The sequence below is a fragment of the Thermobia domestica genome, chromosome 15 (genome assembly GCF_964235325.1).
Source record: "Thermobia domestica chromosome 15, izTheDome1.hap1.1, whole genome shotgun sequence".
Taxonomy (NCBI): Eukaryota; Metazoa; Arthropoda; class Insecta; order Zygentoma; family Lepismatidae; genus Thermobia; species Thermobia domestica.
The window spans coordinates 83,264,160-83,280,545 of NC_137468.1; the positions used below are offsets into that span (position 1 = coordinate 83,264,160).

Here is a 16,386-nt window from a genome sequence, read left to right on the forward strand (position 1 = left end):
ACGTTCCTACTTTCTTCCATTTTTGCTACCGGAGTCTTCTAGATTTGATGACCCTAACAATGTTTGGTAAACGGTATAAATTATATAGTTCCTTGTTATGAAGTTTCCGCCATTCCTTATTCCTGTTCCTCTTGGTTCTGAATATTAATCTCAAGAAAATCTCTTTAAAATTCAATTGCTTTTTGATGTTGATTCACCAAAAATGTGTGCTCTAATTGGAAATCGCACCCGGAATCGTGCACTCCAAAGGTATCCTCGCATGCATATGTACGTATATACGTGAAATTTAAACCAACATAAGTAGCAAGACACTAAAATTGATGTAAAAAAAATATTTATTTTCCTTATTTCAGGCGGCGAGGCGCTTTGAGTCAGCAGGGCGGAAATTCATGGAACAAACTCTAAAAGTGGCCCATAAGATGCGACCAAAGGCCCAATGGGGTTACTACCATTTTCCATATTGCTTCAACTATGAGTCAATGAGCGATTGTACAGACGACATAAAACATGAAAATGACAGGTTAGTCGTTGAACTTTCCTTCTTAAGTGATGTTATATTATTTATATCAATATTCCAAAACTATATTGATGTACGTACTATTTTTAAAAAGTGATAAGATATCTACATTTGTCATACATTTTATATATACCGGGTGTACTATTTACCATGAAATTTCTTTGTAACTTTTAAACCAATATTTAAAAAAAGCTGAAAATTTTGTTTCAGGCAAATATTGACAGGAGCATATAGTTTGACGTATCTTTACAATACCATAAGATCAGCAGTGTTGACAATGCAACATAAAGTTGTGCTTTTCCAAATAGATTACAAATCTCATATTAATCAAACACAAACAGTACTATAGATATTGTTGATTGTAAAACTAAAGACGCTGTAGTATCATAAACATGAAAAAAATCTTCGAGGCTTCTAGAACAGTAGTAATGCAAGTGGGACGAACGATATAATTGACATCTACAGTACTTTAGTGTGGAATACTATGACCCTAATATGAGGTATTTTGAAGAAATACGAACAAAGTTACAAAAGAATGAAAATTTGATTATTTTCAAAAGGTTTCCTTTCTAGAAAGTATTTAGAGAAGTACCACATTTACCACTTTCATGGTTTTTAACAACCATGAAAATTGTAGTGTCGTTTACTGCATTTTGATATATGAAACGATTCCGGAAATATGATAATCTTTGTAAACGTTTGCATCGCGAGAACTTGTTGTAATCACAACTACACAAACATTTATAAACATTCCCACAAATACGCCATTTTAAGCAGTATAGTAATCTCAACTCATAATTTTCATATCTCCGGTAAGCTGTGAGATATCGAACTGGTTTAAAAAGTATTATGATCTTTACGTCTATTGGAAACTATTTGCTTGATAAATAAACAATATATGCCACACCCTGGTCCCGGTAACCTAGAATTATTCCCATACGGAAGGAAACACCTTGTAATAATATTTTCCTTAAACCCTACTTCATGGCAACTAGAAATACCACAGAAATCTAAATCCTGTAATTCAATTTGTCAATATTTTATTCCGTAACACATATTACTGTGTACCCATCAAAATATAGTACTTAATGTCTTCTCTAACAGAGAACATTAAGAGGCAGCGGCAGCGTAAGCCCAACTGCCGCCCGGGCCAAGTGAAATTCATCGAGATCAGCTTGCAAGAGCAATTTGAGCGCAAACTGACACTATTTTCCGGAATTCTGATTTTCTGTTATCTCTCATCAGTGCATGGAGATCAGTAGTCAGATATTAATGGACATTTATATTTATGCATATATTTTTAAATATTTTTTGTATCTTTTTTAAATAACATTATGGGGCTTATGCTAGTTGTAGTTTGCATAAATGATTATTGAGTATATGTTCTCACATGAGATGAAATTTCCACCATCGTACTACTATCTCGCCAGCCTGCTTTTGCGTTAATATTCAGAATGAAACCTTTCGTGCCTAGGTAGCTGAAAAAGTTTCAATTATATCCTCAAAATGCAAAGTCGATGCTGTTTCATGCTCGATGAAAAGAACAGTCAGATTTGCAAGTCTTTCCTGACTCATAGTGGAAGGCAAGTACGATGTTATCACCTTCACTTTACTGAAGGACCGTTCACATAATGAGGCAGATGTAGGCAGTGTAGACATAGTTTGAGGTGCAGTTGCCAAACTTTTTAGGCTCTAAATTCCATGAAAGATATGTATTTCAAGAGGCCTTATTGTTCTTTAGCTTCTTGTGAGCGTGTTAATGAAAGAAGAGGGATAGCGGAATCCAGGTATATCATTTTGGTCTCTCATCTGGGAAAAACGGTCACACATTTGTTGTATCATTTAACCTAGAAATTCTTCGATAGAGCGCTTCATTTCTGCTTTTGGAGGCGAAAGTTCATTACTTGTTCCTTCTCCAGGCATGCATTTTCTTCTTGTGCTTCCATTGTCACATTCCAATCTCTGTACCTTTCTGATGCTGCAAATGGTGTGGATTGGCAGTTGAGTCTCCAAGTATCAAGTACTGTATTTCTTTCTTTATAATCATCCTTTATTCTATCTTATGAATAGGATGTGGGTACAGGATGAGTTGTTTCAAACTTCCAATAACTTTTCTCTTCCACTTCCTTATCAGCTTCTTGGAACGCCCGAATAGTAGCGGTTAGTACCTCCTTTCCTGTATCTTGAAATGAGATCGGAGAAATTTGAAAGTCTTACATCGGGTTGATGTTTATGTTTCAGCATCGAAATCACCATCCTGTCATCGGGTAGGTTTAATTAGTCATCGGATAAATAGGTTGTTTGCTCTGCCCTGAATCATAATCTGCTACGGTAGTGGTAAAAAGAAATCTTCCATTGGGTCGAAACCTGTAGTTTCAACTTCGATTTCATTATCAGTTGAATGATTCAAGGGATCTCGAAAGTATCCAATAGTAAAACCTATCATTTTCAATTTATTGTGATCATCACCTTCAGATACCTCATTTATTTGTTTGGACGATGCAAGGCTATTGTTTCTGCTCAGTGGATAGTACTGGACGTAATGGTTGTATTTCTTGCAGTTTCTGCACTGACCTCGGGACGGATATATATATATATATATATATATATATATATATATATATATATATATATATATATATATATATATATATATATATATATATATATCTGATGTATCTTTCCACATATCAAACAAACAGCCGATCTTTGTTATGTTGTCACATTCGAAGCTACATTGGATAAAGATGTTCGATCTCATTGTTCAACGTAATTTTAACTAAACTAATGTGGGCTGTGGTTGGTAAAAAATCGTAACCTCTTTCTCTTATAATTCAATTTGCGTCATAATATCTGTAGCCTAATTAGGTGGTAAGTTGGATATCGAAACCAACTTCTTGCGTGCTAGCTCAATTCTACACATGCAATTCAATCCCTCAAAGCATCATCCCTAAATGTACCGAATTGGCACCTATCTGTTTGAATTTCCAATTGAAAGCTGTAACCTTGACTTAGTTTTCTAACCTTTTGCTTTAAAATTATAAAATTTGTAGCGTTCTACGATGAAGTTGGATGACTGCTGGAAATCCTTTAATAATAAATCCAAATACAAGTAATTTATATCTCAGCAAGTATATTGATTGTAATCAATTTAGATGTAATCCAGCTTGTAGTCAACCGGAGGGGTTAGGGTAATTCTGTTTCAGATTACCGGAATGTTCAAAATGTGAGTAATAATCGAGTAGTATTTTAGAAATATTTCTAGAATTCCTAATAGGTTTCATGAAAGAAGCTTTTCCCAGTTTACTATTAGAAACGAAATACTCTCAGGACGTAATATTTCAGGAAATAATTTATTCAACCATCACTTTACGTTAGTAGATAATTAGATTTTTATATACAATTAGTAAAATACTTGATGGAAAATTAGGACAACTAAATGGAATTGATGGTACGAATAGATATATAAACCAATCATTTTCACTAATGGTCTGATTGAAAACTACGAAACTACAACTACCTTTTAAAAATATTCTTTTTGTGAGTTCTGTAAAATCTTTTGATCTAATTAAATTGTCAGAAATAAAACTTGAGTAAAAAATTAAATCAGAAGATCTATTATTGCTTAATAGATTTATCTTAACTGCTATTAGGCGGAAAGAGTATACAGACTTATAAGATCTACAGAACATGTAATTAAATACATCGAAAATGTGTACAACTCTTCAGAAGTTTTGGGAGTTGCTATCTCTGAATTCGATATAATATCGATCATCTTACATGAAATTATTCCCTTTCATCATTTAAGTGCTTTAATCATAGGTCAGCTTTCGAAATAAAAAGAAAAGTAAAGCAATTTGGTTTCTACGAGCGGTTTAAGTGTGAAATTTTTGGGAATTATAATGTAAGAGAAAGGATGAAAATGAAAAGCATTGTTTCATGATGACTGAAGTTTGCTCTGGGGAATATGTTAGTCAAACTAATAGTACACCTAGAGTAGATAATAGAATAAGAAATTGTATTCAATTTAGGAATAATCCACGAAATTCAAGAACAATCAGAAACGATTGTGTTAGTAACAACTCTAAAAGGTTTTCTGATTTTAGTGTTACTCAAAAGAAAACAAAACAAAATCATATAACAGAAGCAAAAATAATAATCCAAGGTCAGATTATAATAAATAAATCAAATGTACAGAATGTCAGAGGTCTTCAAAAGTCAACTGAAAATAAAACTATGTAACATTTTTCTTGCTTATTCGAATGACTGCGCTTTTTGTTATTGGAAGTCTAAATGTTATAAGAGGTTCCATGTGTATAGGCACGAGTTGTTCAATGGATGTGACTAACAAAAATTTCGTGAAATATGTGGAAAACAGTGAACTGCAAACAAAGGCAAAAAGGTGTATCAGTTGTGATTGCTTCAATACAGTACGGCAAGAAAAATGAACCATGTGTCGTAACTTTGCAACTGAAATGAAGAGAACTTCGATTCTTCGTAGACTTTGTAGTAGTGGAGGAAATTCTTTGCGACATTATGTTGGGTATTCCTTCTGTAAAACCTTCGAAAGGATAAATAGGAATCTTCAGACTTTTTTCTTGATACAATATCAATCGAATCCAAATTATGTTAATTCGTAATGGTAAGTAATAATTAAAGGACGCTATGACTTCGAAGTCTGTTAATGATGTGGAGTTGTTCACAGATTCAATTTGTATTATATTATATTATATTATATTATATTATATTATATTATATTATATTGTATTGTACTCTTTTGTGCTCTTTGAAAACTTCATGTAATCTTCTAATATTACCCCATAACATAATTCGATATTTTATATGAAATTCCATTACCCACGTAATATAATGTTATGATTGCATGCATTGACATATTATTGATTAATGAGCATATCGTGCAAAGCATATCGTGCTCAATTGTTTTACACTGTTTCTTTATGTAATCATCAAATTTGATATTGTGGTCTAATATTATACCTAAAAACTTAGTTGTTAAAGGAAAGTAGTGGAATTTTATCAGAGACTTCGGGCTCTGAAAAAATGCGTATCATCAAAGTTTAGTGGAATTGATAGAGTAACTAATGATGAAGAATGGCTATAATGGAGTAATTGGAGTAGTGAGGTGATCCAAGTTATCTAGTTTCGAAGGTAATTGAAGTGACATGTTCCCTTCGACGGTGATCTCGTTTCGAAAGCAACTTTGAGAATTATTAGAGTTCAGATTGTAAAGTGAAAATTAACCAATCTGCTAGTACGGTAAATCTTGTGGGATGTAGGCTATGATGGCAACTCATGTTTTTTTCTTTCTTTTCTTTTTTTGATTCAAAAAGTGAAGTGAATGCCCAACTTGAGGCAAATTACGAAACGAAGAATACGTAAAATATTTTCGAAATTTGACGAAATTAACAATACCGAGAACGAATAGGATGTGTCCTTTGAAGAAGAATTGATCAATAGATATAACAAGTTGAAAAAACAATCAGAATTGAGTGAGGACTGTAATTTTGTTGAATTACGCAACCACATGGTTTACTTCTGTAAGACTTTTACGGTTCAATTCATCGATTAGAGCAGGGCACAAAATTTTCAGTCGCCAGGTCGCCATTGACGATTAGAAATTTTCAGCTGGCGATCAGTGTTCAGTAGGAATGGTTTCTCCCTAAACTCACAGGGCTGCGCACGAAAATAATTGTCAGTGAGTGAGAGAAAACACAGAATGGGAAGTCTTCACAACGTTGTAATTCTTGTCTTAAAGTAAGATATTTTTTAACTAGTGATGAGCGCAAGAGTCTTGGTCTTGCAGTTTATGCAAGAGTCTTGCATGTAAGACCAAGACCAGGAATCCCGTTGCAAGACCAAGACCAAAACCAAGTGGTTCAAGAACAAGACTAAGACCAAGACTCTTGCACAAGTACCGGTACTACATTAATTTTTTTATAGAATGTAAAAAAGAAGGGAAAAATCATTACATCTTTCACTTGAATTCCTTGGCTTCAGTAAAAATGCCGCTGGAGTGAATGTGTTCCCAGTAGTTTATGCAATCCGTGTGAGTCAATCTGCCCACTACCCCTGTAGCATATAGCTACAGCATGTCGTTTTCTGAATTGGTTGTTCGCGTTTTCTGTAGATATTGCTAGTTTTCAAGAGACACGGGTGTCATCTTGCGCCATGTGAGCTATTTTGGTGAACAAACACAGTGTGTGTAGTTTTGTCAGGGTTTTTCCGTTTTCTCAGACTTTCTTCATTCCACCATTTTATTCATTTCTCATCATCACCCTCTCCGTTAACCTCGGAACATAATCGTAGGACGTTAAACTAGACAATTCATTTTATTTCAAAGCATGTTAGTGGTGTTCTCTTTCCAAAACTAAAGAGAAATGTAGTATTGAACATCAGTAATTCCATACACCATAGATGCCAACTACGTGGGTATGGCCTTGGCTCCGAGACTCAAGCATCCGTTAGAAATTTTTAATGTGTGCTCATAATATTAATATCGAAATAACATTTTCATGACATTGACAAAAAATTTAGTGCATGTGACCGCAAATTTGATTTCATGAGCTGTTGCTTATACGTTGAATAATTGTTTATCAATATAACTTTTAGTCTCCTTAGGTATACGGCACATCGAGTATTGGGTGATATAACTACTACAACAGTAAAACTATATTATAAAATTGAAAGTGACTATGTTTTTGACTCCTAATCTCTTGAACTACCCGCTCGATCTCGATCAAATTTTCAACATAGATGAGGTTTGTGGCAGGGAGTGCTTTTATCATTTCACTTTGACTATAAAACTTAGGGGAGGCAGCGCGGTGGCTCAGTGGTAGAGCGTTCACCTCCGGTGCTTGGAAATGAATGAATGAATGACTAGGGGTATTAATGGGGACGTCAGCATCAAGAATGTATGAATCCGGAGATTGGGGTCCATGGTTCATCTTACGCCGTGTGGACTTTGTGGTGGACAAACACCGTGCTCGTGGGTTTTCTCGGGGTTCTCTCGTTTCCTCCCACTTTCTTCATTCCACCATTTCATTCATTTCTCATAATCACCGTCTCCTTTAGCCTAACCGGCATGACCGTGGGACGTAAAACTGAAAGATTTTATTTCATTTTTTATAAAACTTATGGGGGGAGGAGAGGAGTTATAAAATAATAAATAAAACTTAATAACTCCTAAACTAAACGACCAATTTCGATCAAATTCTTAACATAGATGAGGTTCAAGTCTGGAATGTTATTTGTCAGTTCAGTTTGACGGAGCAACGTATGGGAAGAGGAAAAGGGGGAGATATACAAAAATCAATATAAATAAAAATAAAAGTGACTAAGTTTGTGACTTAATAGCTCTTGAACCGCCCAGCCGATCTTAATCAAATTTTTAACATGTATGAGGTTCGGAACCGGAAAGTTTTTTTTTTATATATATAGTTTCACTTTGATGGTAGAGGGGGAGGGGAGGTATATATAAAATAAATAAAACTTAATAACTCTTGAAACACCCAACCGATGTCGATCAAATTTTCAACATAGATGAAGTTCAGGCCTGGAAGGATTTTACTTTAACGGTGCAACGTAGGGGAGGGGAAGGAGAGAGATATTTAAAAAATGATCGAAAATGACCGATATTCGAGTGGAGTCTATAGCTTTGGGGGTCGCTGAGATAAACAGTGACACTTCCGATACTGTTTAAATCCAAATTCAGCCCCTAGCTTGGCGGAGGGGAGGGGTGATATATATGTAAAAATGATCGAAAATGACGAATATTAGTGTCAAATTCATAGTCTTCGAGGTCGCTGAATGAATACTGACACTTCAGATATCATTTACGACCAAATTCAACCCGTAACTTGGGGAGGGGAAGATACATAAAAATAATTTTAAAAAACGACCAAATATTAGTGTCGAATCCATACTTTTTGAGGTCACTAAGGTGAACAGTGATAGTTCCGATCCTGTTTAAATGCAAATTCAGCACCACAACTTGGGGAGGAAGGAGATATATAAAAATTATCGAAAATGACCATTATTATCAATGTTGAGTCCATGGTTTTCGAGGTCATTGAGATGAATAGTGACACTTCCGATGCCGTGTCTTGCAACATGAGGAGGAGGAGATATATAAATTTATTGAAAATGACCGATGTTAGTGCCGAATCCATAGTTTCTGGGGTCTCTAAGATAAACAGTGACACTTCTGATGCCGTTTAAATCCAAATTCAGCCCCGCAACTTGGGGAGGAGGAGGCGAGAGAAATACAAAGATCATCGAAAATGATGGATATCAGAGAGCGCTTTAATAATAGTAAAAAGTGACTGACTAACGAAACATATTATTATTATTTTTAAATTTAACCCAACGAAATGGGTAATTGATGTTAGTAATCCATATTCACAAATGAGACTGATTTTGTACAGTTATTTCAAATAACTTGGAGTTTGATGCCGTTATCTTGTATTTCTAATATAGGTCAAAGCTATTTATTTAAATTGAGTTTACAGAAAAGATATAGGCAACTGAGTCGTTTTCAGTTTTCACTCAAATTATTCTAAAATATTAAGAGTTGCGATTACAAAAATTATTATTTTTAAATTTTTCCCTCTTTCTTTGTGAATATTGCTAAACATATCATCATCATAGCTATTCTGCCATTTTTGGCAGATTACTTGCTGCAACTGAGCAACTTCGATGTACGGTGGTCCTCAGATAGTCTCTTCGTCTTAACGTAGCAATTTTCTGTTTTAATACTTACCTTCCTTCAACTAGTCTCCTTCGCTTCTTCCCTCTCTTTGCTTCCACCATACCCTCTAGCACGTCCTCCTCAGCCAATATCCCAACCAGTTCCTCTTTCTCTTCTTATCAATATCTAAAATTATCCTTTTTTCCCCTATTGCTAATATTTCCAACACCTTCTCATTCGTTTTCCATTCAACACAGCTAATTCTCTCCTTTTTTTCTCCATGCTCACGTTTCAAAAGTCTGCAATATTTAATCGCTTTTGTTGCGTAATGTCCATGTTTCTGCTCTATAGAGTACATATTGGAATTAGTAAAACAAAATCTCAATATTTAATTGGAAGTTAGTTTAATACAAGAATTAGCTAATCATGGTTGAAAAGAAAAATCAGACGCCTTTAGAGTGTAAAAATAATCTTGTAGTTCATGATATCACAATAATCTGTGCCGTCTTGATGTTCTTTCATGTGTCTCAGGGTTAGCCTCCCCAGTTTGGGAACCAATGCAGTGTTGGATCTGTTAAAAAATGTAAAAATATTACGAAACGTTATGATTTATCTTATAAGTAGTGAAGCGTAAACATCGTTAAAAAAAATAAAACTCATCGTCTATGTTGTACACTATCATCATACTTACACGAAGGTAAACTATGTTACATTTAGAAACATACATTGTATTTCTGTTATTATTGGCACATTGTAGAATTTATTATCCCTTATGACCAGAGTAAAATTTACCTATGAAAAGTATAAGATCTTTTAAAAGCAAGACTTACAAGACTCTTGCAAGTAAGACTAAGATCAAGACCAAGGCTGGATATGCAAGATCAAGACCACCCCGGTCTTGGTCTTGGTCTTGCATTTGCTCATCACTATTTTAAACATGTATATGAATTGTTCAATTCAAAATTGATTTCTGAATCTTGTTGTCTGGTTTTGAAATTTGATGTAATCTCCTTCTTTGTGAAACCAAAAGCCGAGGGGGAAGAGGGCGGAAGCTCTCATAACTTGTATCTGAGACATGCTGGCAACCATAATTTTTTGTTTGGTGAGTGCATCTGACTTTGAAATTTTGCGCCCTGGATTAGAGTTTAACGCTCCTTTCAGCTGCGAGGTTATATAGCACGTGGACCTGAGCTTACCGTGATATCCGAACCATACGAGCTCAGACTGGGAATCAAACCCACATCTTTAGCACCAGACACATATCTGCTAACCATATAACTACGAGCGAGCTTTTTCAGTTCTAGTTCTTTACAAGACTCGAAGAATTAGTCAATTCATGTACCGGTGAACTGGAATTTTTTTAATGTAGCCAGGAGTTCGTTCAAGGGGAACTTATAATCAGTGATGATTTTAAGAGGTGGTCCAGGGGACAATTCACCTAAGTATTTCTCCGATCATGCTTATCATCCACGTAAGTTAACAGAAATTTGGCAACATTACTTTCAATCAATGTGTATTGTAAATCCTTCTCCGGGAGAAATCTGAAATTATCAATCTGAAATCTCAAATTGCTTGTGGTGGTACTTCTTAGATAACTTATTTAAGTACTTTCATTTTGTTTCAATTCCATATGCATGGTATTATATTGGAAATTATGACCTGATTATTATTATTATTATTATTTAACCATCGTATTTGACATACTTCTTTATCATGTAATGAAATGCTTTTTATCGACACGCGAATTATTGTCATAGAAAGACCATAAATTACAATCTAAGGAAATTTTGATTTAAATAGTGTTTTTTTTTTTTTTTTTTTTTTTTGTATCACTGGTGATAAGCTTGCCTCTGAAAATCTAAGAGCACTGATCTATTTACATAAATCATAAAGCCAGGATGTAACACACAAACCTTGCTACTCTTAATATAATAATACTAAGAAGAAGAATAAGAAGAAGAAAAGAAAATGCTTAGAACTGATTTGTTGTTTTAAATAAGATAATGGAAGCTAGTGGATACTGATGTTACTTAAAATGCCAGTTTGAAAATCATAAATTGCTACCCTTCAGTGATACTTTGGCCATGTGTTTTGAGGCTTCGTTCTGATGCTATTCAACACAGTCGATGTCATTGCAATACAATATTGATATATCGTCTGTGTAAACTGGGGATTTCTTGGTAATAAGCAGCATTGGTTTCAATATTTTTTTTCGACCTTAAGAATATTGAGTTTCCTTCTGTAGCAAAAGTCGAAAACAGCTATAAAATCTTTTGAGGAATTTTGTTATGTTGGCGCACAAAGTTACATCAGTCAAGTTCTGTAGGTGATTGCCTGATCTTTCCATACGTCCACTGTCACAACAAATTTCGAGCTTTCATTAGCTAGGTGACGCTGGTACAGCCTTCTGTCTGCTTCTTCGATCTTCAATATACCGTGATGTTAACACGTGTGCACTAGCCTTGCGGACAGTTTGTAGACTTAATTTATGATGAATAGCACAATTCGCTTTTGATTGGGGCACTGTAATCGTTTCGACAAACAGACTATCATGTACCGGATATACTTTAGCAGGGTTCCACACAGGACTTCTCTGGATGAGATTTCGCTGGTGACGTGAGTTGTGGAGGAGGGTAATGGGCAACAGTTTTAATTTTAACACTAACAGGGACCCATCCTACCACAAAGCCATTTGTCCCACTGTTCTACTAATGCGGAAAATGCTAAAGTTTCAATTGGAAAGAACCACGACGTACCCTTGCCAAAAGCGATTTTTTTTTGGCGTTTTGACCACTGTAACGCTACCATTCTAACACAACAACTGAGAGACTTACACATATGCGCACAGTTTTGTTGCTCTGTTAGACATGTGTTGCTGCCTTTAAATTGTTCCAATTCAAACGGATCAGCCTCTATAGACCCTGGCAATTCTACCCAAATTATTCACACTTATTTACTTAATACATTCACACTTGTCTCCAGTTTAAAATGAATTCACAGTTACATGTAGAGAGCTTTGTTAATAAATAAATATTTTTTGAACAATTATAAAGCACATCTTTCATTCTTTTTCAGAATTCAGTGGTTATGGGATGGAAGCAGTGGGATATATCCTTCTGTATATGTGGAGAAAGATGATAAGAACGATGATGAACGTTTTTATTATATGTACTATGGGCTAAAAGAGGCCCGCCGAGTAGCCGAGAACTCTCCAGGTGGAAGGCCATTATATTCATACGTAAGATACTGTTACACAGACACGTTGGAATTCCTCAATTCAGTAAGTATTTCTTACTAGTTATTATGTGCGTCTTAAAAATGTATTTTGCTTAGAATTGTTGATTTCAGCAATACTTCGTTTTGAATTCCTCATAGATTTGCCAAAATAGTATTTGAAGTGTGATGGTTTAATGGTCTCTGCCTCAGGACCATAATCCCTGGTCTGAAGTCAATGACCTAGTGGTACATAGGGCCATCCCCTCTTGATTTTGGCAGGTTACCTTGAGTCATTCACCATTTTTAATAGGAGAGCATGGAATCACCTCCCTTAAATTTTGGAAACTGTTAAAACTAAAAATTTGGTGTGATAGTATAGGACCAGGGTATGAACCTCGGTAACTTAGTTGATCCATCTCTTTCCTTTCTATGCGTAAGAATTGCCAAAAATTCAAATTTTGAAGGTTGTTGACCAGTGGAGTAAAAAGAAATAGGAGAATGAATGCAAAGGTAACCAAGAAAGTTTTGTCGCTTTTTCACCCACCATCTTCGAACATCGATATGTCACCTAAGACATATCTGGAAGATCAAAAATAGTCCCCATCAGCATCGACGACCTTCTGCCAACGTTCTGGAGGACTATGGATTCCATCGGTGGTTATGAAGTGAAGAAGTTAACAAGTGCATTTTGCACCTCTACTAAAGATTTGAACTGGCGTCCTCTAAGGTGATTGTCCAAGGAATGAAACAGGTGATTATCGGACTGGGCAATAACCAGGAAGTATGGCGAATGCAATAGTGTTTCCCATCCACGACGTAGAATGGTGTCTCGGGTCACACTAGCCACGTGGAGCTTAGCGTTGTCCTGTAACAGAAAGACCCTTTTGCGATTCAGAAGAGCTGGCTCCAGAGTTTTGAGTTTTTCTTCAACACGGCTCAACTGCTGATAGTTCACAGTTGCATTGATACTCTGACCAGCTGATAGCAGTTCCCGATGCACGATGCCGCGAACAGTCCACCAAACACACAGGAGAACCTTCTTCTGGTGCAGTGTTGGTTTCGGCGGTTTTGGAACTGATTCATGGGATGTTACCAATGAAGACGCCGCCATGGAGCTTCGTACAGGACCCACTTGTCATCACATATTAACACCCTATCCAGAGATGGTTTCTTCCTCAGACGAGACTGCAAAGAACACAGGTATTTGCTTGCGTTGCCTTCTGGCTCTGAGTCAAATCATGTGAGACCCATCGACTCAACTTGTAGTGCTTCCCAAGTTGATGGAAGTACTACCGAATGGTTTTTCCACTCACACTGAATTGTAGTCCTAGTTCCTCAGTCTAGCCACTGTTCGCCTCAATTGCTGCCTGAAGATCTTCATTTTGTACATGTGTTGGTCTTCCGGTTTCGTCACCGTTCTTAAACTTGTTAAACAAACGCTGCACTGATCGCGTAGTCACGATTAGAGATGCAAGGGCTCGGAAAAAAAACGGCTTTTTTTGGAAGAAAACTCGGTTTTTTCTGCTTCGCTTTTTTGCTTGGGAAATTTTGGTCTTTTTTCAAAATTCTGCTTTAAATTTTGAACCAAATTTTGTTTCGCTTCTCTATAACACAAAAAGTCATTTAATTAGTGGTTGATGCCGATAATAATATAAAACCTCGAAAATAAACCATGAATTTTGAAAAGATATTTCAAACAGATTTACTTCTCAACATATTTACATTATGAATTCCAAAGGATTAACCAATGTATATAATAAGATTTTTTTAACCTCCTACATACAAAAGTAAGCAGGGTTGGCAGGAACCATGGTTGTTTTTGAAAATGCCAAAACCCCGTTTTTGGGGGGGAGTTTAAACTAGGTTTTTTTGGTTTAAACCAGGCTTTTTGGGTTTAGATATTTTGCTTTATGTATTTATATTACATATTGACAGAAATAAGTTTGTTTCGCCTTGATGTTATTATGCAACAATGGGGTTATGCTGGAAGAGGTCACATAAGCTTAAAGAATTCCGGTCAGTAAATTTCTTAAATTGGGAAACTTCCACCCTAGCCATCGGGAAAATCCCGTCATTACTCTAAATGTAAAACAATAACGGAAAAATCTTGTTATTGCTTTGCATGTAAAATTTAAAGGTCAACATATCATAATCAGTACGCTAAAACTGAGGTATTAAATTACAAATTTAGTACATACATATCATTGAAAGTCCAATCTAAGCTAATGTTGGAAGCTATGTGGGCAATCGATAAATTTTGCCAATTTCTATCAATATATTCAAGTAACCTTGGCTCCTTTATAAAACAACAGGCATTCAGGCATGCAGAAATATACAATTTGGTTTCGTTTCGTATGTTCAGGCTTAACATCCTTACATAATACCGAGGTTATCAAGGAGAAGACTTTCGCTTAAAGTTACATCCGAACTGCTACTTTGTTTACGCATCAAAAAAGGGTTGTGGTTCGACCGAGAATTTAACATGGGACACCTTGATTAAAAGGTGAAAAGGAAATAAAACTAATGCAGAGGGTTTGATGTGGGAAAAGTCACCATGAAGTTCACACGATTTGCATTTTTTTGTTCTTTTTATTTTTTGGTTTAAACCAGTTGTTTATTTTTTTAAAAAAAGAAAAAAACAGCTGGTGTAAACCAGCCAACCCTAAAAGTAAATACTTCTTTTAAAAAAAACACAAATAACTAGCAAAATTCTATGTAGTATTTTTCAAAATATTCCATACCCTCTTTTTGGAACAAAATAAAATTAAAATAAAACATAAGAAAAATACTTAGATTTATATGGTATACTTAAAGGCTACACACCTAGAGCTTTTGGTTTTGTATATTCTTGAAATTCTACAGTTTTATATAACCACCATCACGGTTTACTCAGTCCTCAAGTTTTCTGAATTTTTAACGAGAGGGATTCAACATATGAAGGGTATGAGGCAAGAACATGGTAACCCACTATTTTAAGAAATCTGAGATTTCTCTTATTTCTGCTGCACAATCCATTTTGAAAGTCGGAAAGCTAATTTTTCACATAAGACTATACATGAAGGATTAAACGAAGTGGTATGCGTTGCTGTCTATCTGGTGCTGCATAACTCAGCAATTGAAAATTTGTTAGTTATCATGTTCTAGGCTCACACCCTTCATATCATTATGGAACTCTCTCCGCCCCGCCACCACCCAAAAAAAAAAAAAAAAAAAAAACAAACAAAAAAATAGAACCCTTGTGAACCTGGCCCCCCCACCTCTCGGTACAAACGATTTCCGCATATCAATAAAAAGTACTTCGTTTGTACCGGTTTGTACCGCAAATATTTTTGTTTGTACTGTACTGCAGTATGAGAAATTAAGAAAACAAAGTGGGGGGGCCAACTTCACGCAGCCCCCCCACATTGTCCTAAGATCGATTTAATTGGCTCATTTGAAAGATTTTCGTTTGTACCGGATTGTACCGTAGTTTGTTTCGTTTGTACCGTTCTGAATTATGAAAAATTAACGAAACAAAATGGGGGCCCAGAACAAACAGGCCCCAAATCACGACTTAATACATCTGGTACACATGATTTTTGTATGTCATATGAAAGTACTTGGTTAGTACCGAATTGTACCACAAAGAGTTTTATTTTAGCCGTAATAGATTATGAAAAATTAAGAAAACAAAATTGGGGGGGCTGTGTGAACCTGGCCCCCCACCACGTAGTACAAACGATTTAGTTGGCTCATTTGAAAGATTTTCGTTTGTACCGGATTGTACCGTAGTTTGTTTCGTTTGTACCGTTCTGGATTATGAAAAATTAACGAAACAAAATGGGGGCCCAGATCAAACAGGCCCCCAAATCACGACTTAATATACCAGGTACCCATGATTTTTGTATGTCATATGAAAGTACTTGGTTAGTACAGGATTGTACCACAAAGAGTTTTATTTTAGCCG

At 35.6% G+C, this 16,386-nt stretch overlaps 1 protein-coding gene across 1 annotated transcript in view; it reads left to right on the forward strand.

Annotated features, from left to right (window-relative positions):
- The window catches only part of LOC145671117 (hyaluronidase B-like), a 137,341-nt gene that overhangs the window by 105,457 nt on the left and 15,498 nt on the right, over positions 1-16,386 (forward strand). The window contains exons 3-4 of the mRNA XM_081739906.1: positions 354-520; positions 12,300-12,504. Of these exons, the coding sequence (XP_081596032.1) occupies positions 354-520; positions 12,300-12,504 (372 nt within the window). The remainder of the gene's footprint in view (positions 1-353; positions 521-12,299; positions 12,505-16,386) is intronic.